This window comes from Chanodichthys erythropterus, chromosome 14 (genome assembly GCF_024489055.1).
Source record: "Chanodichthys erythropterus isolate Z2021 chromosome 14, ASM2448905v1, whole genome shotgun sequence".
Classification (NCBI taxonomy): domain Eukaryota; kingdom Metazoa; phylum Chordata; class Actinopteri; order Cypriniformes; family Xenocyprididae; genus Chanodichthys; species Chanodichthys erythropterus.
In genome coordinates this window covers 45,245,011-45,271,901 of record NC_090234.1, presented here as the reverse complement: position 1 = coordinate 45,271,901, position 26,891 = coordinate 45,245,011, and the positions used below count along the sequence as shown (strand labels likewise).

Sequence of the window (26,891 nt, the reverse complement as noted above, 5' to 3'; positions counted from 1 at the left end):
AGTAGCTAATGAACAAGTGTTTCATGTCATAGCTGTTATTATAGTTTGTATCTTATTCCAGCTGGAACACTGTATTGATCAATCAGCATCCAAAATCATATACATAGATGTGCACTTTTGTTAAGCCACACTTTTATTTATTTATCTATTTGTATTATTATTTAAGTTGAATTTGTCTTTTATTTTGCTTTGTTTTTCTTGTTTATTGTCTTGTAACTCATAAATAAAGTTCAAAATCATATATAATAACTATACATATTCCATTTCAATCTGAAGGATCCTTGGAAGGCAGGATTCTTTGGAGCGGAAATGCTTAGGGATGTTTGCGAGTGTGTGTCTAAAAAGTGAAATAGCTGAGGAGGACATAGGAGCTTCAGAGGGACTAATGTAGGGAGGATGCAGCCATTTGATTTTGAAGCACTCAGGATGTGTATTTCCTGTTTAAGATTGTGTATTATGTTGGAATGTAATAAGTGATAATGAGATTGTAAATGAAAATAATCTTGCTATTTCTCCATTTTCATTCACAGGGTCTTTCAGATGTGAAGGCATTAAAGCATCTGATGTCCTTCCTGTGCTGAGAGAAAAAATAGCATTTGTATCAGGTGAGTGAGATCAGTGAGATGTTTTGACTGTGATCTATTCTCATTTTCATTCTGTTGTTTTTTACTCACTCTCATGTTTTGAGAATTAATGACGTTTGACATTGTTTGATTTCATCATTTGGCTCTGGCGTTGGTGGTGTACAAGCTGGTGGGTTAACCAGCTCAAGGTGGTAAAGGTTTTTTTTTTAATTTTTTAATTTTTTTATTTTGAATTATTTATTTTATTTATTATTTATTTTTATTTTCAATTGTTTAATGTGCCTACACACAATATAAGCGTCACACTGTGTCAAAAGCAAACAGAACCCATTATAATCACAATCGCTATATACAAACCCGATTCCAAAAAAGTTGGGACACTGTACAAATTGTGAATAAAAAAGGAATGCAATAATTTACAAATCTCATAAACTTATATTTTATTCACAATAGAATATAGATAATATATCAAATGTTGAAAGTGAGACATTTTGAAATATCATGTCAAATATTGGCTCATTTTGGATTTCATGAAAGCTACACATTCCAAAAAAGTTGGGACAGGTAGCAATAAGAGGCCGGAAAAGTTAAATGTACATATAAAGAACAGCTGGAGGACCAATTTGCAACTTATTAGGTCAATTGGCAACATGATTGGGTATAAAAAGAGCCTCTCAGAGTGGCAGTGTCTCTCAGAAGTCAAGATGGGCAGAGGATCACCAATTCCCCCAATGCTGCGGTGAAAAATAGTGGAGCAATATCAGAAAGGAGTTTCTCAGAGAAAAGCAATGCATCACATACAGGAATGCTACTGTAATGGAAATCACAACATGGGCTCAGGAATACGTTGCCGGCTAAAACTCTATAGGTCAAAAAAGAAGCCATATCTAAACATGATCCAGAAGCGCAGGCGTTTTCTCTGGGCCAAGGCTCATTTAAAATGGACTGTGGCAAAGTGGAAAACAGTTCTGTGGTCAGACGAATCAAAATTTGAAGTTCTTTTTGGAAAACTGGGACGCCATGTCATCCAGATTAAAGAGGGCAAGGACAACCCAAGTTGTTATCAGCGCTCAGTTCAGAAGCCTGCATCTCTGATGGTATGGGGCTGCATGAGTGCATGTGGCATGGGCAGCTTACACATCTGGAAAGGCACCATTAATGCTGAAAGGTATATCCAAGTTCTAGAACAACATATGCTCCCATCCAAATGTCGTCTCTTTCAGGGAAGACCTTGTATTTTCCAACATGACAATGCCAGACCACATACTGCATCAATTACAACATCATGGCTGCGTAGAAGAAGGATCCGGGTACTGAAATGGCCAGCCTGCAGTCCGGATCTTTCACCCGAAAACATTTGTCGCATCATAAAGAGGAAGATGTTACAAAGAAGACCTAAGACAGTTGAGCAACTAGAAGCCTGTATTAGACAAGAATGGGACAACATTCCTATTCCTACACTTGAGCAACTTGTCTCCTCAGTCCCTAGACATTTGCAGACTGTTATAAAAAGAAAAGGGGATACCACACAGTAGTAAACATTGCCTTGTCCCAACTTTTTTGAGATGTGTTGATGCCATGAAATTTAAAATCAACTTATCTTTCCCTTAAAATGATACATTTTCTCAGTTTAAACATTTGATATGTCATCTATGTTGTATTCTGAATAAAATATTGAAATTTGAAATTTCCACATCATTGCATTCTGTTTTTATTTGTAAAATAAATTTGTACAGTGTCCAAACTTTTTTGGAATCGGGTTTGTACACTGGAGACAGTATACAGATGCCTGTTCACTTTCCGATGTACTCGAGTCCATGCATCATCATAAATGGACGTTTACTTTGATGCGTCCTGTTTAAAAAGTTAATTTGCTCATTTCTGTAGAAACTTCAGAAGGATCCCAGCTTCATGAACAATTGCATGGCTTATTTTTAATGGCGTGTATTGCATCAGAGGATTATATGTTTGTTCAGAGAATTTGACTGCAGGTTGTTTTGTAAATGAGGCACAGTGTAATGGAGAGTTTGAAAAGTGTAATGAAGAGTTTGCAAAGAAACTTGTATCTGACAGCAGCAAATCACAAACCTTAAACAAGTGCATAATGCTAAATTACAGTTTTAAATTATGGTTTTATATGGATCATATTTTCAAAACACTTACTCACGTGCAATAGCGAGTGGCCGTTGATACGGTTTCCTATGCAATAGTGTTAGCCAATCATAACAGTGACCATTTACTGACAAGCCTTAAAGGAGCCACCCCTTAAAAATGGATCAATAGAAGCTTTCAAACTATTTGTATTGTAGGGCTGCAATGATGCATCGATGTAATTGATTATGTCGAATGTCATATGTCGAATGGAATGCGTTGCACTGTTTATGTCTATCCCTAATCCCCTGTCTTGTTTCATAAAAAAAAACTCTAGAGCAAATGCTAATGGCTAGTATGACTGCGCCACTTAATACAGTTGTGTTCATACAGAGTTTAGTTTTTTACAAGCGTGACAATTCCTTTCTATAACTGAACTGACAACTGCACATTTTCAGGGCTCACAACCACATTCTTGACAAACCTGTGCTGAATGAACAGAACAACTAATGTCCAGTGCCATGTAATGTGAAAGCCACAGTGAACTGTATAATCATGACAGGTTTAGTTTACTCACAGTGACAGAGAAATGATTTGCAGTTTTTAAGTTAATCACAGATTCTCTCGGTTTAACAAAAAATCACGGCTATGGATTAATAAACCGTACCCATGAATTTCCAATCCATGCACTCAGATTTGTAAACTGTACATGTGTTTTTCTATCCACACCCACCAAATCATAAACCGTGCCCACACTTTTGCAGTCCGTTCCTACTGTAGTCACGGATTTATGGCCTGTCCCTCATTTTAGAAATCTCTAGTCTACCTACACAAGAACAGAACAAGCTTCTTGTTCTGTTAATGAATCCTTTTTTATGTTGTTTTATTGTGTATTATTAAGTTGAATACATCAAACTGTCTTAACTTCATGCTTAAATTCTTGGCTATAATTTATTTTGGGGACAGGGTGGAATAGACAACAATTTACTAATAATTATGTGCATCATAATCTTGTCCATCTATTTATTTGTGATGTTCTAATTTACTTTATATAGACAGGAGTTGGTGTACTTTCAATGAAAAAAATAAATAAATAAATGCATTTTACCCCTGCACTTTTTATAGTCAGCCAAGGAACATAAGCATCCATTTATTCTTCAGCACCAAATTGTGATTTGTTAAACTGAGGGAACAAGAATCTGTGAGTACAGTTTGTAAACTGAGTGGACGAATTGCAAAACCATAGCCATGGATTTGCGGGTCTGACTTCCCAGGCCTCATACCTTTAGGAGCTCCATAAAAGTACATTACATCTACAGCTTAAAACAGCTGTGATGCTCAGAAATGCTGTTTTTGTTGGAAGCTCACTAGACATGCTCTGTTGTGAGTGTCATGTGTGAAAGGCTTCATGTTCTCTCTGGGTCGTTTGCAGGAGGTCGTGATAAGAGAGGTGGCCCCATCCTGACCTTTCCCGCTAGGAGTAACCATGACAGAATAAAACAAGAGGACCTGAGAAGACTTGTAACGTACCTGTCCACTGTGCCCAGGTGAGCTTAATATTAATGTGTCGATTAACATCTCAGAATAAACAAACTGCAAACAAACCTTTCTTAGGGTTCCCACCTCCCATGCTGGAAACGGCAATTCGAATCCCGCTCGGAGTGGGTCGAGTGGGGCTGGTTACATTGGTGCCGTGACCCGGATGAGAGGGAGGTTTTTAGGGGGTGGGTGTAACGGAGGCCAGCTAGTAAGAGCTTTAGCGCCCTTGTTAGAGTGCCCGTCTCCCATGCCGGAAACGTTGGTTCAAATCACACTCGGAGAGGGTTGAGTAGGGACTGGTTACACTGGTGCTGTGACCCAGATGGGAGTGAGGTTTTGGGGGTTGAGTGTATCAGAGGCCAGCTAGTGAGAGCTGTGCTGGTAAACCTTACTCTCCTGGCCTCAAGAGGCACGCTAGAGGCTGCAGTCTTAAGCGTCCTTGTTAGAGTGCCTGGCTTCCAATGCCAGAAACGCCAATTTGAATCCCGCTCGGATTGGGTAAAATAGGGCTGGTTACATTGGTGCCGTGACCCGGATGGGAGTGAGGTTTTTAGGGGGTGAGTGTAACGGAGACCAGCTAGTAAGAGCTGTGTGGCTAAACTTCAAGAGGTGCACTAGAGGCTGCAGTCTTTAGTGTCCTTGTTAGCGTGCCCAGCTTCCAATCCCGCTCAGAGTGGGTCGAGTAGGGCTTGTTACATTGGTGCCGTGACCCAGATGGGAGTGAGGTTTTTAGGGCGTGAGTGTAATGAAGACCAGCTAGTAAGGGCTGTGCGGGTAAACCTCAAGAGGTGCACTAGAGGCTACAGTCTTTAGCATCCTTGTTAGCATGCCTGGCTTCCAATGCCGGAAACGCTGATTCGAATCTCTCTCGGAGTGGGTCGAGTAGGGCTGGTTACATTGGTGCTGTGACCCGGATGGGAGTGAGGTTTTTAGGGCATGAGTGTAATGGAGACCAGCTAGTAAGAGCTGTATGGCTAAACTTCAAGAGGTGCACTAGAAGCTGCAGTCTTTAGCATCCTTGTTAGCGTGCCCGCCTCCCATGCTGGAAACGGTGATTCGAATCCCCCTCGGAATGGGTCGAGTAGGGCTGGTTACATTGGTGCTATGACCCAGATGGGAGTAAGGTTTTTAGGGCGTGAGTGTAATGGAGGCCAGCTAGTAAGAGCTGTGTTGGTAAACCTCAAGAGGTGTGCTAGAGGCTGCAGTCTTTAGTGTCGTAGTTAACGTACCCGAATCCCATGCCAGAAACGATGGTTTGAATCCCGCTTATAGTGGGTCGAGAAGGGCTGGTTACATTGCTGCACTGACTTGGATGGGAGTGAGGTTTAGGGTGGTGAGTATAACGGAGGCCAGCAAGTAAGTGCTGTGTGAATAAACCTCAAGAGGTGTGATAGAGGCAGGGGTCTTGCATCCTTGATTCCTTGTTAGCGCACCCGCCTCCAATGCCAGAAACAACGGTTCAAATCCAACTTGGAGCAGTGCGAGTAGAACTGGAGGGAATTTTAATAAGAATTTTAATTAAATATAATTTATTATTTATTATTTTAAAAGTCATAGAAGTGTGTTAGTTGATTTATACCTGTTAACATTAATTAAAATATCTTGTTTAAAATATAGTATTTAGAAAAACTGGATCCTTTGCATTAAATTGCCAGGTCTGGTATTGTGCATGTTTGTTTATGTGTGTGTGTGTGTGTGTGTGTGTGTGTGTGTGTGTGTGTGTGTGTGTGTGTGTGTGTGTGTGTGTTTCGGGGCTGGTGTTATGAATACAGCTGTCCTCACTGGCCACTGATCAATGCTGTCACTGCCCTCAAATGACAGCATCAAAGTCTGTGAGCTAAGCTGTGAACAAAGAAGGACTTAATACGAGTTTAATTAGGGGAAAGAGAGAAAGAAACTAAAAAAAAAAAAAAGAAAATGAAGGGATGGAGACCCCAGTCTCTTTAAGCATTTCCCACAAGCCATGATTCATCATCAGAGCTCACAGTGTTTTGATGTGTCGGTGCCCACAGGCATCTGAGCTTCTGTCCCCTTCAGCTGCTCTTTAACACAAAACAGCTTTAAAGTTAATGCAGATGAAATGAAAAGTGCAGTGCTGGTTCACTGAGAGGTATCAGTTACACGCGTTTCATGACGTGATGTGGTTAAGTGTCTGAAACGTGTATTTAATATAGGAGGATCTGAATGACGTGTTTTGAAAGCATTGTTCCTCCACGCTTTGCATTAACTGGGCTTTCCATTTTGTCAACCAAAAGATATCCTCATTAGCAAGAAGAACAAGTCATCCACATCCATTATGGATGTATAAATATCACACTAGACACAGAACCCGGCCCAGTTCGATTTCCACCCGGGAGCAGTGCTTGCATCATCAGTGTCGGATCAGTGTAAAGCAGTGCAGGCTGCTGGTTTGGTGAAGAGGGAAAATCAATGTTATTGAGTCAGCGTGCTAACCTCCCTTCAGGCTATGATTCATGCCCTATGCTTCCTGCACTGGCACATGATATAGTGTTTGTGACACGCTCTTTTGATTCTTGTCTGCGTTCGTGTTCACCTTAAAATTAGTATTCTATCATCATTTACTCACGCTCATGTCGTTCCAAACCTGTATGATTGATTTTCTTCTGTGGAGCACAAAAATAAATGTTTTGAAGAATGTATGTCTTTTTCATACAACGAAAGCATACTTTCAATTGGAGCTGTGAAGTAGTATGTCCAAATACATAGTATTCAAAAACCAGTAGGTGAAAAGTCCTCGGATGACCTACTCCTCACGGCATGATTCTGCGCATTCAATGGACACTTTAGTATCCCATGAGGCCACATGGCAGGTCATATGACAGTAACAACATGGCGGATGTAGTAAATTTGAATTTCATATATAATACACACACTCGTATTTAAAGGAGCACTGCCCAACAGCGACACCCGCAGGTAAAGTTACAGCAGGAGTCATGCCTCCCTTTGCTCTCATAGAAAACCATAGAAAACCATTGGACCCCAGGCTATGATTGGATGTAATGGGTTATGATTGGATATGATTGGTTTGTGCAATAAATCTCGCCTCTTGTTTAGGTGCGCGTTCTGTGCGTCAGTTTGAATGAACAAATGATGGCGTCAATGGGAAGACTAATTGAAAAGTAAGCAAACAGATCACCCAGTTAGATATCACAGCTTTATTTGTCCCGTCAAAATCAAATTTGAAATGGACTGAAAACATGATGACTGCAGGGGTTTTTAGTGCAATCAGCTTGGTGGAATTAAAAATACATCTTTGTGTCGGTGTTTACAGAGCATGGCTGATGATCCAAAATAGCCTAAGTTGACTATTAAAAAGAAAAACATGAAATACAAATAAAATATATTGTTTAAATTATTATTGCCTTTAGTTATTATTTTGGAATGAATATAGAAATGCTTAAAACTCTAACTTGATGAGATTGACTTGGTTTTGATAAATAGAACATTACATTGTTAATGTAAAATTACAAAATAGAATTGTATTTGGTATCTTTTTTCTTTTTTTGATGTAATGTAAAGTAAATGTAAAGTAATATTCAATTAACAAAGAAGAGTTGTCAGCGTTAAGAGTAATGCACATTGTGGCGAGCAGGGCGGGCGAGAGCCGTGAGAGAACGGCGCGAGGCCGGTGATGCGAGAGATAATGAGCTCCACCTGCGAGGCGCACCGGCCTTGAGTCTCTCACAGAGGAGCTCCGGAAGCATAAAAGGAGCTCATTATCTCTCGCGTCACCTGCCTCGCGCCGTTCCCTCACGGCTCTCTCCCGCCCTGCTCGCCACAAACATGAATTTACATTTGATTCATAAAAAAAAAAAAAAGTGCCTCCTCATTTCAGAACACCACTGCATGACACTAACTACACACATTCATATTATATAGAACATACTTTTTAACGGTCGTGAAGTAAGTTTGGACGCAGCGATAAATACAATGTATGAAAAATTAAATTATGAAAAAAGTATTTATTTTTTTCCTCAAGGAGAATAAATGAAATAAAAAAGAATTAAATCAGTGTCTGTTGCATGTCTTTGAAAATTTTCTGTAATTTATTTAGTAAATACGAAGCCCCACACGTGACATGCAGACAAAAAAAAAAAAAAAAATCTTGGAATTAAGAATTCGTGGCCATGTTATATTATTGTACTTCATTTTGTCATTTTAGGTCAATCGTAACCATGTTGTACTGAGTTGTTGTCTCGTTTTAATTAAATTAAAAGAAAACAAATTCACGGGAACAGAATCCCTAATTTTGGGATTTCTTGTCCCCCTCTCTGAATCAAGAGAAAATATTTCTCACTGCATTGTTCTAACTGCAGATCTTCACACGTTTTTGCCACAGCAACAACACTTATAGATAGAAAATCGTCTCTATCAAATGTTTTTGTGATAAATAAAACAAATGATAACGAGGTCAGTGATGGCATTTGGTGAATGTGCAAGTTCTTTGTTTTTCTTATTTTGGGTGTGTGGGATGAAGACTCAAGGCTGTGTTGAGTGTTTATGTTCAGCGCTTGAATTACTCAACACAAAGTCGGCAGTAGTTCGTCCCATCACAGGAGTAAAGTGTTTGAATTTACGGCTGTTGTTTTTGACAAGTTTCCCACTCAGACTTAGAATAGAAGGAAATGAGATGGGCTTATATGTGCCATTATGTAGTTCTGAATCACACAGCGTTTGTGCTGACTTTCTGTCATCTTTATTTCCCTCTTTGAGGCTTATGGAAAGCTGTGTTGTTAATTTTACCATCACTGAATCACTGGAGGGTTATTTTTATCTTCCAATCTCTGTGCGCTACCTCAAAAGCATGAGTCAGAAATAGAAGCTGTGCTGTTTCCGCTTAACCTGATGAGAACAATCCTCCAGGAACTCTTTAAAAGGTGCCTAAACAAATGACCCATTTATGTTCCAAGCTGACATTTCGTAGAAGAGATTCTGAGTGATATCATTTATATGGAAATTCAAGAACTAAAGTGGCTTAAATGCATTAATGAGGCAAAATGTGCAGCACTTTCTGGTCTGAAGGACACACTCACCCCTCTCTCTTACTCTCTCCCTCGTTGTCCTTTTCTGTGGGTCAAGTGACTCATTTAATATGAGTCAGACATGAATACTCATCAAAAGTGGCCCATACTCAATATTGTACTGTATAGGAAGTGCATAGAAGACAAATTTGAGCATTTGAAAAGATAATTTTCAACAAGTTGGCATGGTCATATGATCAGTTCCACCAAAAATCAGAAAAAGGCCATACACTATAATGCTTGAAAACATTAATGTGAGTACATAAGTGTGAAAGGCACCAGATGTATATGTTCCCTTACAGCTTATCCCACCCTTAAACCTACCCATACCACCAAACCTGTCCTGACCTTACCCGTATCCCACCTCAATAGCAGCAAAAGTGTTTTGGAATACAACTTGAACTATTTACTTTTTTAATGTGAGTATATTCTAAAATGTTTTGAGCTTGTCCACTTTCGACCACTTACAGAGGTAGTCGAAAATGCATTTGACCAGATTGCTTTCGTAGTGTAAATGCTTATGTGGTCAAATGCGTTTGAACCACCACAGAAGACACCCTACTCTCCGCCTACTGACCTAAACCATAAACATTATGGGAAGCGTGCTAGCCAAAAGGGATTTAAACTTTGTTGGCTGAAGACCTAAGTTTGGTTAAACTCACAGTGTCCGTTAATAAATACTTTTCATTACTGAATGAATCAGTGCTTTTGAACTAATCTTTTGAATGAATGATTCAATGACAAATACATTTTTAAGAGTCACTTGTCGCCAACTAGTGGCGTAAGATGTAATCGAATCCCTGCCATGGGACATTCTAAAACGTTTAACGTGAAAATGCTTAATGTGAAAAATGACAGTGTTATTAACAAACCAAACTTAGTAAACACGATACTATTAAAGCATACTGTACAGAAAAGCAGATGAATATGAATGCAACACATTTAATTACACATTGAGCATTTTCCTCCCATAAAGAAAACTATTAACGTGACTTACTGTATTAAGACAGCGACATTAAAGGACCAAACTTAGTAAACACTACACTAATAAAGCATACTATACAGAATAATTTGTTTGTGCAGAATTATAATATCACTAAGTAGGCTACATTAAGCGATGTTAAAGGTGCCGTAGAATGAAACATTTAATTTATCTTGGCATAGTTGAACAACAAGAGTTCTGTACATGGAAATGACATACAGTGAGTCTCAAACACCATTGTTTCCTCTTTCTTATGTAAATTTGATTTGTTTAAAAGACCTCTGAAGAACAGGCAAATCTCAACATAACACCAACTGTCACGTAACAGTCAGAATCATTAATATGCACGCCCCCAATATTTGCATATGCCAGCCCATGTTCAAGGCATTACACAAGGGCAGTCAGTATTAACATATGGATGTGCAAAGCTGAATCATCAGACTAGGTAAGCAAGCAAGGACAATAGCGAGAAATAGCGGATAGAGCAATAATAACTGACATGATCCATGATAACATGATATTTTTAGTGATATTTGTAAATTGTCTTTCTAAATGTTTCGTTAGCGTGTTGCTAATGTACTGTTAAATGTGGTTAAAGTTACCATTGTTTCTTACTGTATTCACGGAGACAAGAGCCGTCATTATTTTTATTTTTTAAACACTTGCAGTCTGTATAATTCATAAACACAACTTCATTCTTTTTAAATCTCTCCGACAGTGTAGTGTTAACCTGTTAGCCACGGAGCATAGCCTCAAACTCATTCAGAATTAAATGTAAACATCCAATTAAACACTGTACTTACGCGATTAGACATGCTGCATGATGAACACTTTGTAAAGATCCATTTTGAGGGTTATATTAGATGTGCAAACTTTGTTTATGCTGTTTAAGGCAGTCGCGAGCTTGGGGGCAGGGAGCGCGTGAATTTAAAGGGGCCGCAGCCTGAATCGGCGCATATTTAATGATGCCCCAAAATAGACAGTTAAAAAAAATGAATAAAAAAAATCTATGGGGTATTCTGAGCTGCAACTTCACAGACACATTCAGGGGACACCTTAGACTTAGAGTTACATCTTTTGAAAACACGTTCTACGGCACCTTTAAGTGTTTTCTATATAATGGTTTTCTTTGGGAGGAAAACGTTTAACGTGTAATTAAACATTCATATTCTGGGCTCAACTGATTTTCTGTACATAGTATACTTTATTAATAGGCTATGACCTACTGATTGCAATTCTTTATGATTAATCGTGCAGCTTTATCTGCAACTGTTGGGTATCTGAATTTTGTGAAGCAAATTTGACAATCTATAAGATGTCTTCAGTAAGCACTCACAACGTCAAAGATCAATGAAGATGAAATGAAAGATTTCAAAAAGAATTATTATTATTATTAGTAGTAGTATTAATATTATTATCATACTTCGATGTCTAGTAAACTAATAATTACCTATTAATTGATGCATTCCTTCTGGTATGTTTCTAGAAATCTCTCCTTCTCTGTCTGTTTCAGTGAGGACGTGTGTAAGAGAGGTTTCACTGTGATTATTGATATGCGCGGTTCTAAGTGGGACCTGATAAAGCCGTTACTGAAGACCCTGCAGGAAGCGTTTCCAGCTGAGATCTGTGTCGCTCTCATCATCAAACCAGACAACTTCTGGCAGAAGCAGAAGACCAACTTTGGCAGTGCCAAGTTCACCTTTGAGGTAAAAAAGTGCAATTACTGAGTATCTGTCTTCCCCATTCCAGACTCTAAAGTATCATCCTCTGCTTGTCTGCACAAAATTTGTTTGTTGATTTAGCTTAAAATATATTTTAACGTTAAAATATCAAACTTCATGTTTCCATCATGTTATAATTCATTCATGGATCACATCAAACAAGATGTAGACCATCTTTACTTTCACCCTAAACTTACATGTCTATGTCTCCCTTCTTGCTGACAGACTAGCCTGGTGTCTGTGGAGGGTTTGACCAAACTAGTGGACCCGTCTCAGTTAACAGACGACTTTGAGGGATCTCTGGAGTATAATCATGAGGAATGGATTGAGCTCAGGGTTGCTCTCGAGGAGTTCCTGGCCAGTGCTGTTCACCTCCTCTCCCGCCTGGAAGATCTGCAGGAGATGTTGGCTAAGAAGGAGTTCCCGGTGGACGTGGAGGGATCTCGGAGACTCATCGATGAACACACTCAGCTGAAGAAGAAGGTGATGAAGGCTCCAGTGGAAGAACTGGACCACGAAGGCCAGAGACTCTTGCAGTGTATCCGCTCCAGTGACGGCTTCTCAGGGAGGAACTGTATTTCTGGAAGTGCCGACTTCCAGAGTGTGGTTCCGAAGATCGCCAGTCTGCTGGATAAACTCCACAGCACCAGACAGCACCTGCACCAGATGTGGCACCTAAGAAAACTGAAGCTGGATCAGTGTTTTCAGCTTCGACTGTTTGAACAGGATGCAGAGAAGGTAAGTGAGCATGGGTTTAACTCCCTGAGGTTCAAAAACATGCCGGCACGTTTTGCAGGATTTTTTCACATTGCAGCAAAACAGACTTAAAATACTCCGTCATTTCTTGTCATAGAGACATAAGTAATATATCAATTGAAACTATAGAATGTATTCTTTTATTTGTGTACAATCAGAGTAAAAACACAATGTTTTGCTTTTTGTAAAATAAAGAAAACTAACATGACGCGTGATCTCTCCTCTCCCTCTGAACAAAGTCCAATCTGATAGTTCCCAGAAAATGAACTGTAACTTATGAATACTAATGACAAAAAAATGACACTTATGTCTAAAGAAACGTTGAAATGTCAGGTTTTAAATCATGCAAGTCAAATCGAAAACAAACATTCTGTGTTTATGTAATCTGTATGAAAAGAGAGCCATGTCAGAAGTCTGTGATTCAGCTCATTATCCGCTAATGTGGCCACGCCCACGGAGGGAGTGCAAATTCTGAGGCAATACTTGTATGCATTGTCTCAATCGTGTATTTATCGTCTTGAAAAGTGTTTATTTGGATGTTAAAGCCATGGTTAGCGATCTCTAGAAGACATGCCGTTAGTTCCTAGTTCCTTTTTCTTCTTTATATGAATTTGTGGCCTAAAGGTGTACAGAGCGCCCTCCGGCTGCAAGTATGAACTGAAAACACAGTATCCAGCACTCATAGTGATGACAATAAATATTACTTCTCAGTATAGAAAATTGACATAAATATATAAGAATCCATCAATATTTCTCCAAATGTGCATGCTTTTAAGCTGAAAGCCTATATGAAATGCCATAGATGTAACATAATTATTCAGACACTTTGCATCACAGAAATACATTATATTTTAAAGAATATAATAGAATACCATTACTTTTAATTGTAATAATATTTCACAGTATTGCTGTTTATGATGAGCTGAGACATTATTTTTCAGACTCCAGAGGGTTAACCTAGTACGAACTGATAAAATTATGGCTGTTTATGGTGTGCGTGCAAAAGTAAGTTGGACTATTTGGAAAAAATGCATTGACATTTTTGAAGGTATGCTATTACACCAAGAGTGTTCCCAAAACTTTGGTTTATTTAAATTTTTCACACATATAGTTCACAAAAATGGGTATCACTTTACAATAAGGTCTTATTTATCTCCATTTGTAAATGCATTAGCTAGCATGAACTAACTATTTTTACAGTATCTATCAACCTTTGTTTATGTTAGTTAATAAGAATACATTTGTTCATTGTTTATTCGTTAGTTTACATTGCATTTAGTTAGTTCAGATTGCATTAATTAATGTTAACAGATAAAACTTTTGATTTGAATAATGTATTAGAAATTAAAATTAGCTAAGATTAAAAAATAGTTTAGTTAGTTCATGATAACTAATGTAGATTACTAATTGTAACAAGTCTTTGAAATGAGTAGAAGTCATGGTCACCTTAAGGTGGACTCGGGTCCTCTTTATTAACACTGCACTGGTGTGTAATCAAAAACAAAACAAAAACAAAACAATGGCGCAACATGCACTTCCTCACAATTAATCACTTTCCACTTTCTTCAGAGGTTCAGCTTTCAAGCATGTGTGTGTGTGTGTGTGTGTGTGTGTGTGTGCCTTTATTCTCTCCATGCCAATCACTGCAGTCAGACACAGGTGTTAGTTGCATTGCACTTGACCCAATTATGCACCACTCGTCTCCTGACTCACTCTCCCGTTGCAGACTCTGCTGAACCACGTCCCCACACAGTATTCATACAAATACTTTAGCTAAAATAATATGTTTTTAATAATGACTTGGTTAATACTTGTTCAAAAGAATCACTTTAATAAAGTTTGTACTATTTTCTATTTAATTTGATAAATAAAAGAATACATTTTTGTAATAAATATTAAAATAGGCCTATGTAATATATTTTTATATATAAAATATAGATAAGATATATAAGATTTAAAAAATACAGTAATACAGAAACAAATTTATTTTAAAAAGTAAAGATTCTGAAAGCTTTGAAGGGGATCCCATAATAGCCTGTTTAATATAGATTTACAGTAGTAACAATAAATTATATTTTATTATGATACGATTAATATGTTTTAAACTATGATTGTTATACATATGAATTTGATATAGCCTATGATATTTGCTATGTGAATCTAACCATGTCATGTCAAGAAATGGAAAAGTTAGCCAGCTATTCATTATCATGTTAATTATTGTGCCTTTTGCCCCAACAGCAGGGGGTGCTTTTTATCCCAAATACCATACTTTTACATATTCTTCCGTTATTGAAAATCTGTTGCTTGAATTACCTTGAACAAAACTGAAAATCATTAAGAAGACCTTTGTCTGAAAATACAAACATTAATCGATTCTCATTTGCTACTTAAATCAACAACATTTTAAAAAACATCAAATATTAGATCAAACTACCTCAGAATCAACTTTGCGCTGCTGCCCACGATCGCGTCAAAGATCAGACAAATTTACATGTGCATTTTGAAAAGCGGATATTTAGGAAAGTGCTAAGTTTTTGTGCCACCTAGTGGTTTAGAGGATAATAAAATCAAAGGCGCCTTTTGCCCCGCGGCGCCTTCAGCCACGTTGTACCCTACTTGGTATGCTTGACTTTGTAAATAGATAAATATATTTATGGTGCAAGTGCACTTTTGTTGCTGTTTTATATTAAAGGCCTATCCAAAATATGTAAATCTAAAAAGGTGAGGAGCAAATAATGAAGGCTGGCAGGAAATAGCAGTAGTGTATAGTGTATAGAGAATGACCAGATATGCTCTGGTTTGAATTCATTGTAAAATACAGATGAATACATGAAATGCATTACAATCTGAAATAATTTATTTAACATTGGTATCTTGTACAGTATCATATTACTTTAAAAGCAAAAAAAAAAAAAAAAAGCCACTCAAGATCAGACTCAGACCCTGTTTACACCTGGTATTAAGATGCAATTTTGTCGATTCAATCACATACGATAAAAACAGATCTAAAACGTTTCGACCATTTCCAGAGGTAGTTGAAAACACATTCGACCGGATTGCTTTCATAGTGTAAACGCTCATGTAGTTGAAGACGAATTTGGTTTGAAGATGAAAAATGTACCAAAACAAAATATTCTCTTACCATTCTTGATTTCTAACACACACTCACAGTGTTTGGTGTGGTCTTGTGGCTGTCAGACCAGAGGCGGAAGCTGCTGCTCTCCGTATGTTTTTCCGTTGTCTTCGGGCGCATTTATATGTAAATTGTGCAAGCTTATTTTGTCCATTAAATCGAAACATCTGAAAAAGTTCATAAATTTACCCATCCATAGACCCTCCCCTCGAAGAAATCAGGACAGAAGTGGTTGAAAGTGGACGAAAGAGACAGATTAAAATACCAGGTTTAAACAGGAATATGTCTCCCTCAACCAAAGCACATCTTAATACCGGGTGTAAACAGGGCCTTATTCTTCACATCGTGCCTTGAGTGCTTTTTGTGTTTCTTACGTTTACTTTATAAAAATCAGTAAAGATTTCACAGCAAAAAGACACGTGTACCACGACCTGAAGGCCCTTTACTCGCTAAATAGTATAAACTATGAATCAGGTGACAGAAGGCTTGTATAGATTGTGTACAACAGGTTTTTTAGCTTAATAGGGTTTAAGGGTTTTTAGGGTTAAGAGTGTGATCTCACACTAACTCCACCCCTAATTCAGACATAAGGTGAAGGGTCAGAGGGCTGTTGATACTGAGCACACATAAGTGCTTTGTTCTGATGATTTCGTTTCGTTCAGAGCACAGGCGTTTATTTTTAGCTACTGCACACACAACCTTTCACTCGTCGTGGGTGAACATGATTGAACATCATTTGTCTGTCATTGTGCCAGGCCTCCTATGTCAAAAGGCTAAGAACAAGCAGTCATTCTGCTAATTAATACCTCCGTCCAACTTCTCTTAGAAAGAGCCCAGACCTATTAGATTAAACCATCCATTTAATATAATAGGAATCCAGGCAGTCAACTAGATTATCAATTATGCTGTCTCTCAGCTCTTATCTTGATTACAAGTACAATTAATTTGCAGTTCTAATTAAATATTTATTTAGGACAGTTATTCGGTATTGAAGGATAAATTGTTTATAATTCAGAAAGCAGTGGAGGGCACGGCGGTGAAACATGTGGACAGAATTTTAATGACTTTGGTATTTGCATATTGTTTATTATTCATTATGTTGCATTTCCATCTGTTTATTAAAGCATGTTTATGAATTAATTAATGCAATACGTATTTCTCTAAAGCTTTGATGTGTAAAATATGTACAGTCACAGCAACAGTATATGATTTAGCATGAATTTCGGCATTAATTGGCCATAAAATTTGATTTGTCTAATTGTTTGGACTCCAGGTTAAATGACTCCTGTCTCCAATTAGCTTCAGCAGAAGTCAGCTTACAGATTTAGATACCTTTCCAAAAAGAATTAAGAATTTGTCATGGATTTGTAAATAAATTAGTCATAAAATGCAGTCTGATCTTTAAGGTGGAGACAATTAAATACTATTTAATGACTAATTTTTACAGAAATCTATGGTAAATCCTAAGGATTCACATACTTTTTTTTTGCAACTATGTAGCCTACAGTATATGATGTCACAGAGGGGAATGGCAAACTCTGACATTGACAAAAAAGGCATTTATGTTGCAGATTGTTAAAAATATTGCTAGACGAATGTTCCAGACAGTGTAAATCCTTTAAAAGCTCCTCCTGATATCTGTGTTTTAGCACAGCATTTTATCAACAAGTAGATTTATCTTAATTAGAAGGATTGCCATGACAACACAGCAAACTTCCCAGCAAACCTAGCTGGTTGTACACAATAATCCGTCATTTTTTCCTACTACAACACAAAACGCTGTTAATCCAGTGATGTCTCCCTATATTAACATGCTTATCTGAATGGATTTCTTATCGTCTGCTTAAAAAAAACGGTTACATTTTTACATTTGTCATTCTGTTATCTGTCCTGAGCCTGTCGTACGCTAGTCTGTGTGTTTGATTAATTATGTGTGCTGTCTATTTAATCATAACCCCCATCCGTAGTGATGTGTAAACTTCATAAAGTAATTGTTCAGGATTATACGTAATGACTTTATGTTCCCGTCTCTCTGTAGATGTTTGACTGGATCAGTCACAATAAGGAATTGTTTCTTCAGAGCCACACAGAGATCGGTGTGAGCTACCAGCACGCTGTGGAGCTACAGACTCAGCACAACCACTTCGCCATGAACTCCATGGTACGTCATTCTGAAGTGATGTTTGTAGAAATTTTGTACAATGTTGCTATTTAAAGTTCTAGTTTTGTGTGAGTTGGTGATTTCATATGAATTTGTACAATATGACTCGTACGAAAATGTACAATTTGTAAGTAAAACGTCACCTTGAAGGTCCATCCCTAAACCCACCCCAAAACACAACCCTATACAAATTCATTCCAAATCATAAAATACAGTACTTACGAACAGTAATGAGAGTGTGTGTTAAAGGGATAGTTCACACAAAAAATAAAATTCTGTCATCATGTTCAGCTTCGGATCATAAAATATTTTCTCGTCATTTTTGTCCATCAATTAAGAGTTCACAAAACCAAAACTGGGAAGGTAAGGCAAAGCAACTTTATTTATATAGCACATTTCATATACAGTGGTAATTCAAAGTGCTTCACATGAAAAGGAAACAAATACATAAGAATACCGGTTCACAGTGTCACTGGATCTGACCTTATCCAGTGCTTTACACTCCCTATAGGGGTATCTGTAACACAGTTCGTAAATGTGGGAAGAAGGAGGCGGGAACTGGCGAACATTCGACGTAACTTTAATATAAAATAAACAAAGAACAAAACGAAAGTAATGCCGGCAGACCCTCGCAGACGTCTGCTGGCCACACAAACGTAATAAAACATAAAATAAAGTCCAGGCCTGGTCCTCTCTCGTCCTTCACTGACGTCGCTCCTCCTTTTATGCCTCCGGAGCTCCTCCGTGAGAGACTCGAGGCCGGAATCAAGCAGTTCATTCCAAGTTTTTTTCCAAGTCACTTTATAAACAGCAGCTCAAAAATGCTTGATTGATATATGAGAAGTGAGGTTTTCAGCCTAGTCTCATTAGAAAAACGTACCTGTGGGAACATTTTTGCAAAACGAAAATACGAATTGCCATGTATGTTTCGTGACAGTTTCGATTTGAAATGTCCACTGAGTGGTGCTAAAAGCGTGTTCAGTTTTTTTCCGAAACAGATGACTGTGAATATGGTTTTTATTACGTTGGTTTTATACATATCACCGCAGTTCTGATTTTAAATGTCCTATTTTTAAATATTAATGCTCCATAATATTTAAAAAATAGTGTACCACAAACACTACACCAGGGATCGGGAATTAAGTTTGCATTGAGCCAAAAAAATTTGCCACTAGATGGTGTGCCAGAACATAGTCAAAGAATAATTTAAGAAATTATTTGAATAATGAAACTAGAATTGCCTATGAAAAACTGTTCCAGTGTCTTTTAACTGGTAGTGAGCTGTTACTTTGTCTTAAATCCTGTAGTGGGACAGTCATTAACAAAAAGCCACATTTGTGTGGCAGTGTCCAGGTTTTACACTGGATAAATTAATAAAGCAGAGTAGTGACACGTAACCTGGCAAGTGTCTTCATTCATCATCTTGCAACACAGACCTAATTGCAAAAACACACATATGTGGGAGATGCGAAATGGATAAAATAACTTGAATAAGCCCATTAATGGCATGTTTGAGTCATGCTCTTAACGAACTAGCCTGTTTTATTTCCTCTTTCCATATTGTGAATAATAAATGTGTAACATTTTAATTTGCTTGCTACACAATGGAGCCTAACTTATTGTAATAATTATTTGACGTAGCCTACTTTTACACTCAGAATTATAAGATTATGAACCTTCTGAAATAGCAAGGAATCTCCAGATCCAAAAACAACTGAAGAAAAAGCAGATAGAAGTTGTTTAAGCAACATGATCACCAAACATTCAACAGCATATAAATCAAAACTGAAAAATGTTGAAACCTACGAAGAGGTATACAAAGGCAAGCTTTGGGGGTGTTGATGGACTCAGTCTACTCCATGTGTGTTTTGATCATGGTCCGGACAAAGTCTTTGACAAAAATGATTTTCTCAGCTTTTTGTTTGACATGTTTTGTTGTTGTTGTTGTTGTTGTTGTTGTTATTTGATAAAGAATAAATGAAGCTAGAATAAAATGTTTCTAGGGGCCATGAAAGTTTTGTAAATATGATAAAAAAAAATGCTGGCTAGCTGGTAAATTTGTGTGCACACAAATGGATGGACAAAAATGATTAAAGAATATTAAAAATATCTTCATTTGTGTTCTGAAGTTGAACAAACGTTTTATGGCTTTGGAACGACATGAGATAAATGATGGCAGAATTTTTATTTTTGGGACAACTATACCTTCAGGTTGGTTGTGCTGGTCAAAATCAGTTTCCCACTAGCATAGCCAGGGTCGTCTACCACCGTTTATGCAGCTAATGCGGCCTGATTGGTTCTTCAGTGCACACGGTAGGCATGTCCTGAAGCTCATTCTTCAGATCACTGTCTCTGTAATTCCTCCAGTCTACTCAGCAAGCCAGAATTCCTCCTACCACTTTAATCAACCTCCCAGTCATCTGATCTCAGAGACACAAACACAGTCAAACTGTTCATTCATCCTCCTCTTCTTTATCCCAGCATGAATGTTGCTTTATGCCTCATTAGGCTTTGGTTTTAATATGAGTCCATTTGTATTCATGGTGTCATTAGTCTGATCTGGTTAAGAGGGCTCATTCCCCCTTCAGTTCTCTTGGTATTAACTGTGAGAGAAAGATGAAATATCCAGTTCAGTCATAAAGCTGTAGATGGCACAAGCTGATAGGTCCTTTACATGCAATCTGCTAGCAATCACATCCTTCATGGTACAAGGTACTACATGGTACAAAACTGGCCTCTGCTAAATCTGCAGCCAGTAAGATTGCTTGCTTAACATTTAAATAGTATGGTTCAGTGTCCGCTGTAAGCAGGTCCTGCAATAGAGTTCCTCTGAAACCCTCCACCTCCCCCAGCTCCACCTGTCTAGATAGATCTAGACCAAATGCATTAACTTTTGTCATATGCTAAAACTATTCAGAGAATTGTCATGATTTAAATACATTTATAAAACGGATAGTTCAGACTGCATGAGCAGCACTTGTAGACCACATATTTTGCTGTATATTAATGCAGCAAACTGCTATGATGCTCAACATCTGTACAGAGTTGTACAGTTTATACAGCTGTACAGTTCAACTAGTGAGTTATATTATTTGATGGATTGTTTATTCCAATTATTACCATTAATAACTAAACTAAAAGTACTTGTCCGTAAGAACACCCCAAATCAGTGGTAAAATCACTGTAGCGCACAACCACCTGTGATTTATCCCTTGCAAGAAAGAAGTGTGATTAATTGTACTGAATGTGCACTTATATTGTACTTCAAATCTTGTTTAAAAACTGTACTTGTAGATAATATAATAATAATTAAATAAAAGGCCACTTAATTGTACTGAAAGGATTAGTTCACTTTCAAATAAAATGTTCCTGATAATTTACTCACCCCCATGTCATCCAAGATGTTCATGTCTTTCTTTCTTCAGTCGAAAAGAAATGAAGGTTTTTTGATGAAAACATTCCAGGATTATTCTCCTTATAGTGGACTTCAGTGGTCTCCAAACGGTTGAAGGTCAACCGTTTACAGTTTACGCTGTATGTCCTTCCCTATCCTACTTATGAAAAAAAAGGAACTGGCACAGCGTTCGTTCTGTAAGTTGAATATGGAAGGCGTAGGACATACAGTGTAAGGTTTTTGAAGAATATGGAAAGCAGAAGCATGTGCAAGGCAATCATTTGTGTTTATTAAGCATATACAGTTGTATTTTTTTTAAGAAAATGGCATATCGTTTCCCTAGATTAGACCCTTATTCTTCGTCTGGTATCGTTTTAAAGCCCTTTGAAGCTGCACTGAAACTGTAATTTTGACCTTCAACCATTTGGAGATCACTGAAGTCCACTATAAGGAGAATAATCCTGGAATGTTTTCATCAAAAACCTTAATTTCTTTTTGACTGAAGAAAGAAAGACATCTTGGACGACATGGGGGTGGGTAAATTATCAGGAACATTTTATTTGAAAGTGGACTAAACCTTGACTTTCACAACACATTTCATTTTCTTGACTTTCATAACACACTATTGATTTCCTTTCATAAATAGTGCACTTTGTAATAATGTCATAGTACATTTTAAATCATTTGTAATATTGTTTTAATAGTCTTTTGTCATGCTTTAAAGAAGTACACTTATTTGTATGCCTGCTAACATGTCAAAGGACATTTAAAATACTTATAATTTGAACTTTAGCATGTTATTTGATATTACATTTAAAGTAATATATTTTAAATGTATTAAAATTTTAACTTTATAAATACAAGTGTGAAATTACAAAACATTTAAAAACATAACATACAAGTTTCAATAGAAATGGCATTATAGTATATTTTAGTTTACCATAAATGCTTGTCAGGATATTCAACAGTACACTTTAACCACATTTTAAATTACATATGAATTATGTACTTAAGTCCTGCTTAACTGGGTCAACTAATTGCATTTTATAACATATTTTTATTGCATTTTTTTTATTTTATTTTTTTATTGCATTTTATCTCATTTCCATTTAATTGCAATTAACATGCAATGTTTTACGAAAACATTACATTCAATTTGCTCTTAAGTATACAATTTTAAAATATATTATTTCCATAATAAGTAGCCTACTGCTTCTAAAATAATGTTAAAGAGTATTTCTTTTTCACAAGGGATTGCTTTACTTGAACACCCTGATTCTTAGTAGTTTATATGACATCTTGCTCTCAGGCTATGTTTGTTTATAGCTCCCTCCTTCACACGTTGCAATGATTTCTGATCTCACCAGAATGCATATGTGAACATAAACCGCATCATGTCAGTGGCGTCACGGCTGTCGGAGGCAGGTCACTACGCGTCTCAGCAGATCAAACAGATCAGCACTCAGCTCGATCAGGAGTGGAAGAGCTTTGCCGCTGCGCTCGATGAACGCAGCACCATCCTTGCCATGTCTGCTGTCTTCCATCAGAAATCTGAGCAGGTACCACGTCTCATTTACTTCATCTGTAGCTCTCAGAACATGTAAACACTTTTATAAATATAATAAATTATTTTAAATAATGATGGCAGTGGTGTAATCGTTGGTCTGTGTTTCTCTGTGCAGTTTCTGTCTGGTGTGGAAGCGTGGTGTAAGATGTGCAGTGAGGGTGGATTGCCATCAGAGATGCAGGATCTGGAATTGGCCATTCATCACCATCAGACGCTATATGAACAGGTCACACAAGCTTATACAGAGGTGAGAACTCGCAATGCGATCCCCTGTTTCAATCTACACCAAATTTAGATTCACCCCTTAGCATTCGATTTTTACTTTCAGAACATAAATGACAAAAAATGACACCAACATTTTGAATGACAACTGTGATTGATTGATTGATTGATTGATTGATTGATTGATTGATTGATTGATTGATTGATTGATTGAATGATTGACTGAGATGTGAAACGAAGCAGTTTTTTTAAAAATATAATATTTGAAAAGCATTAATTCTTGAGTTATGACTGCTTAAAAAACGAATGATAACCATGTTTTAAAAACTTGTTTAAAAAATTACATTTATTTTGGAAAATATGTTGTTGTTGCTGCTTTATTACTATGCAGTTTTGTGAACCTGTATGTTTTGTCAGGCCGCAAAGAAATATCGAGCTGAGTATCATTAGCATAACAGTGAACACTAACAACATGTTTCCTAATGATATCTGCCTAGGGTAGCAGGGTGAAAAGCAACAGTCCTAGTACTGAGCCTTGCCGTACTCCATACTGAACTTCATTTATCTCTCCATTTACTGCTACAAATTGATGACGGTTAATTAAGTACAAATTGAACCATGATGATGTGATTCCACTAATGCCAATGTAATTTTCGAACCTATTCAATAGAATGTTGGGGTTCGATAGCATCATATGCTGTGCTAAGGTCCAGTAACACTATGGACTAATGGAGAGATGCAAGAGATGATAAGAGAAAGTCATTTGTAACTCTGATTAGAGCAGTCTCAATACTATGATAAGGTTTAAATCCTGACTGGAAATCCTTGCAGATACCATTTCTCTCTAAGAAGGAACATACACTGTAGTTGCGAAGATACTGCCTTTTCTAGTATTTTTGACAGAAAAGAGAGATTCGAGATCAGTTTGTAGTTGACTAATGCACTAGGATCAAGTTGTGGTAACTTTACCAGGTTATGATTGTGCTGGGATAACATTGCTTTTTATATATGTTTTCTCACCAATCACTCAAGTGTGGGTCATGCTCAAAACTGTCCATTAAGGATGGCATTTCTCTATGCTTATGTTACATAATCAACCTACAGCTGTACTAATGTTGTTTGAACTTGAACAAATTAGTGCACCGGCCCTAATTAATCTGAAGACACAACAGGAAAACAATGCCACAATGTTATTGTACTACTTTAGTTCACAGACTTCCACCCCTGATACTCAGACTGAAAATGTATCCCTGTGTTTCCAAGCCCTCCACACATTTACCCATGACTCTGTTTAGAGATCTGACATTAGAGAATGCGCTCTGTTGTAGATCTTGCTTAAAACATGGAAACATTCATTGTCATATTGACCTCAGTACACAATACAACACAAAGGTTAGTTTCACACAATCAAATATACTCTATGTCTCTACTGGAGGATCTCTGGAGGATACCTGACGTGACCTTATTTAGATCAAATTAACAATGCCTGATGAGTTACATGCTTATAAGTAATATTAAGGGTCAGTTGTTTGTTCAAATCACAAACCCTGAACATAAGCAGTAGTAATAGTTACTTATTCATTAAACACTGCTAAACCCTTCAGTAAGAAGAAGATGAATGAAATGGACTATGTGATGGGCCCAATTGATTCTAGAGATGAGAGTCTCTAATCTGCTAAAATAAAAATTGTTTTGAAGTTCGATTCTTTTACACAAAAAATGTTATTCTGGAAAATTTGTGGAAAACTTGCCTTTGTTACTTGGTTATTAATTACTTGCAGCGTTTTGTTTGAATTTGTTTCAATGTCTGTTCGGTCAAAATTACAATAAATAGTGTCGTTAAAGAGTTAGTTCACCCAAAAATGAAAATTATGTCATTAATTACTCACCCTCATGTCGTTCCACATCCGTAAGACCTTCGTTCATCTTCGAAACACAAATTAAGATATTTTTGATTAACTCAGATGGCTCAGTGAGGCCTGTATCAGCAGCAATAACACTCCCTTATTGAATGGCCAGAAAGCTAATTTAAAACAGTTCATGTGACTACAGTGGTTCAACCTTAATATTATAAAGAGACGAGAATACTTTTTGTGTGCAAAACATAACAAAACAGAGACTTTATTCCACAATATCTATTGATGGGCGATTTCAAAACCCTGCTTCATGAAGCTTTGAAGCTTTGAATCATTTGTTTTGAATCAGTGGTTCAGAGAGCCAAAATCACATGATTTCAGTAAACGAGGCTTTGTTTCAGTAAATGAGGCGTTTGATACGTGCTCCGAACCACTAATTCAAAATAAAGCATTCATAAAGCTTCGAAGCTTCATGAAGCAGTGTTTTGAAATCGCCCATCACAAGATATTGTTGAATAACGTCGCTATTTTGTTATTTTTGGCGCTTTTCGCTTTATAATATGAAGGTTGAACCACTGTTGTCACACAAACTGTTTTAAATATGTTGTTAGTAGCTTTCTGGGCATTGAAAATGGAGTGTTATTGCTGGCGATGCAGGTCTCACTTAGCCATCGGATTTCATCAAAAAATATCTTAATTTGTGTTCCGAAGATGAACGAAGAAGGTCTTACGGGTGTGGAACGACATGAGGGTGAGTAATAAATTACATAATTTTCATTTTGGGGTGAACTAATCCTTTAAGTCATTTCAGAATACACTACCATTGAAAGGTTTGGGGTTGGTAAGAATTTTTAATGTTTTATTTGTACAAAAATACAGTAAAATGTTGTGGAATATTATTACAATTTAAACTAACTTTTTTTTTTTCCTCTTTTCAGCATTCTTTGATGATTAGAAAGTTCATATATATTAATGAAAAAAAAAAAAAAAAATATATATATATATATATATATATATATATGTATATATATATACATTTTACCACAATAAATCTCTTTGTAATGCTAAATGAAAGTTTCTTTCCAAAAAAAAAAAAAAAATGATAATAATAATTCATTAAATTTAATTTAATTCATCTTACTGACCACATCTCTTTCTGCAGGTGAGTCAGGATGGTAAGGCTTTGCTTGACGTTCTTCAGCGGCCGTTGAGTCCTGGTAACTCAGAGTCTCTGACTGCAACAGCTAACTACTCTAAAGCCGTGCACTGTATTTTGGACGTGGTCCATGAGGTCCTGCATCACCAGAGACGTCTGGAGAGCATCTGGCAGCACCGTAAAGTTCGTCTGCATCAGAGACTGCAGCTCTGTGTCTTCCAGCAGGACGTCCAACAGGTAGATAAATGTACACATATGTCTACGCTCTCTCAGACACGCTCACCAACAGAATGGTCGTGTCCCTAACTAGTTTCATGCTTAGATAGCAGTTTTATAATATAATGAACAGTAAACACCAAGCTACATGAATATGGTAATCACTACCTACTGTGATATAAATACTATGGATCTAATACATCACTTTACCATGGTACTTCTTTTTGTACGGGTAACAGGGCATCAAATGAAATTAATTGTTTTTTTTTTTTGTTTTTTTTTCTTAAATGTGCTTTAATTCATCCACAGTTTTGAAGTGCAGAATGTTGAATGAGGAAATTTGTCAACAGTTCACCATAAATGTAGTGTTATACAGTTATATACACAGCATGATTTTTTCTTTGAGCATTTTTTTAGTGTTGGATATGTGCCCAGAAGAGCAGTTAATATCTCTCCGTTAGCCTCTTT

General features: G+C 37.1%; 1 protein-coding gene across 6 annotated transcripts in view; it reads left to right on the top strand.

Moving 5' to 3' along the window:
* The window catches only part of kalrna (kalirin RhoGEF kinase a), a 296,510-nt gene that overhangs the window by 117,644 nt on the left and 151,975 nt on the right, over window positions 1–26,891 (top strand). For 4 of the 6 annotated variants that reach the window (XM_067410582.1, XM_067410577.1, XM_067410578.1 and 1 more), the window contains exons 2-9: window positions 531–605; window positions 4,108–4,222; window positions 11,752–11,944; window positions 12,185–12,697; window positions 17,890–18,012; window positions 22,774–22,965; window positions 23,089–23,220; window positions 26,214–26,444. In XM_067410582.1, the coding sequence (XP_067266683.1) occupies window positions 531–605; window positions 4,108–4,222; window positions 11,752–11,944; window positions 12,185–12,697; window positions 17,890–18,012; window positions 22,774–22,965; window positions 23,089–23,220; window positions 26,214–26,444 (1,574 nt within the window). The remainder of the gene's footprint in view (window positions 1–530; window positions 606–4,107; window positions 4,223–11,751; window positions 11,945–12,184; window positions 12,698–17,889; window positions 18,013–22,773; window positions 22,966–23,088; window positions 23,221–26,213; window positions 26,445–26,891) is intronic. The other 2 variants (XM_067410579.1, XM_067410580.1) reach the window with 2 other exon arrangements.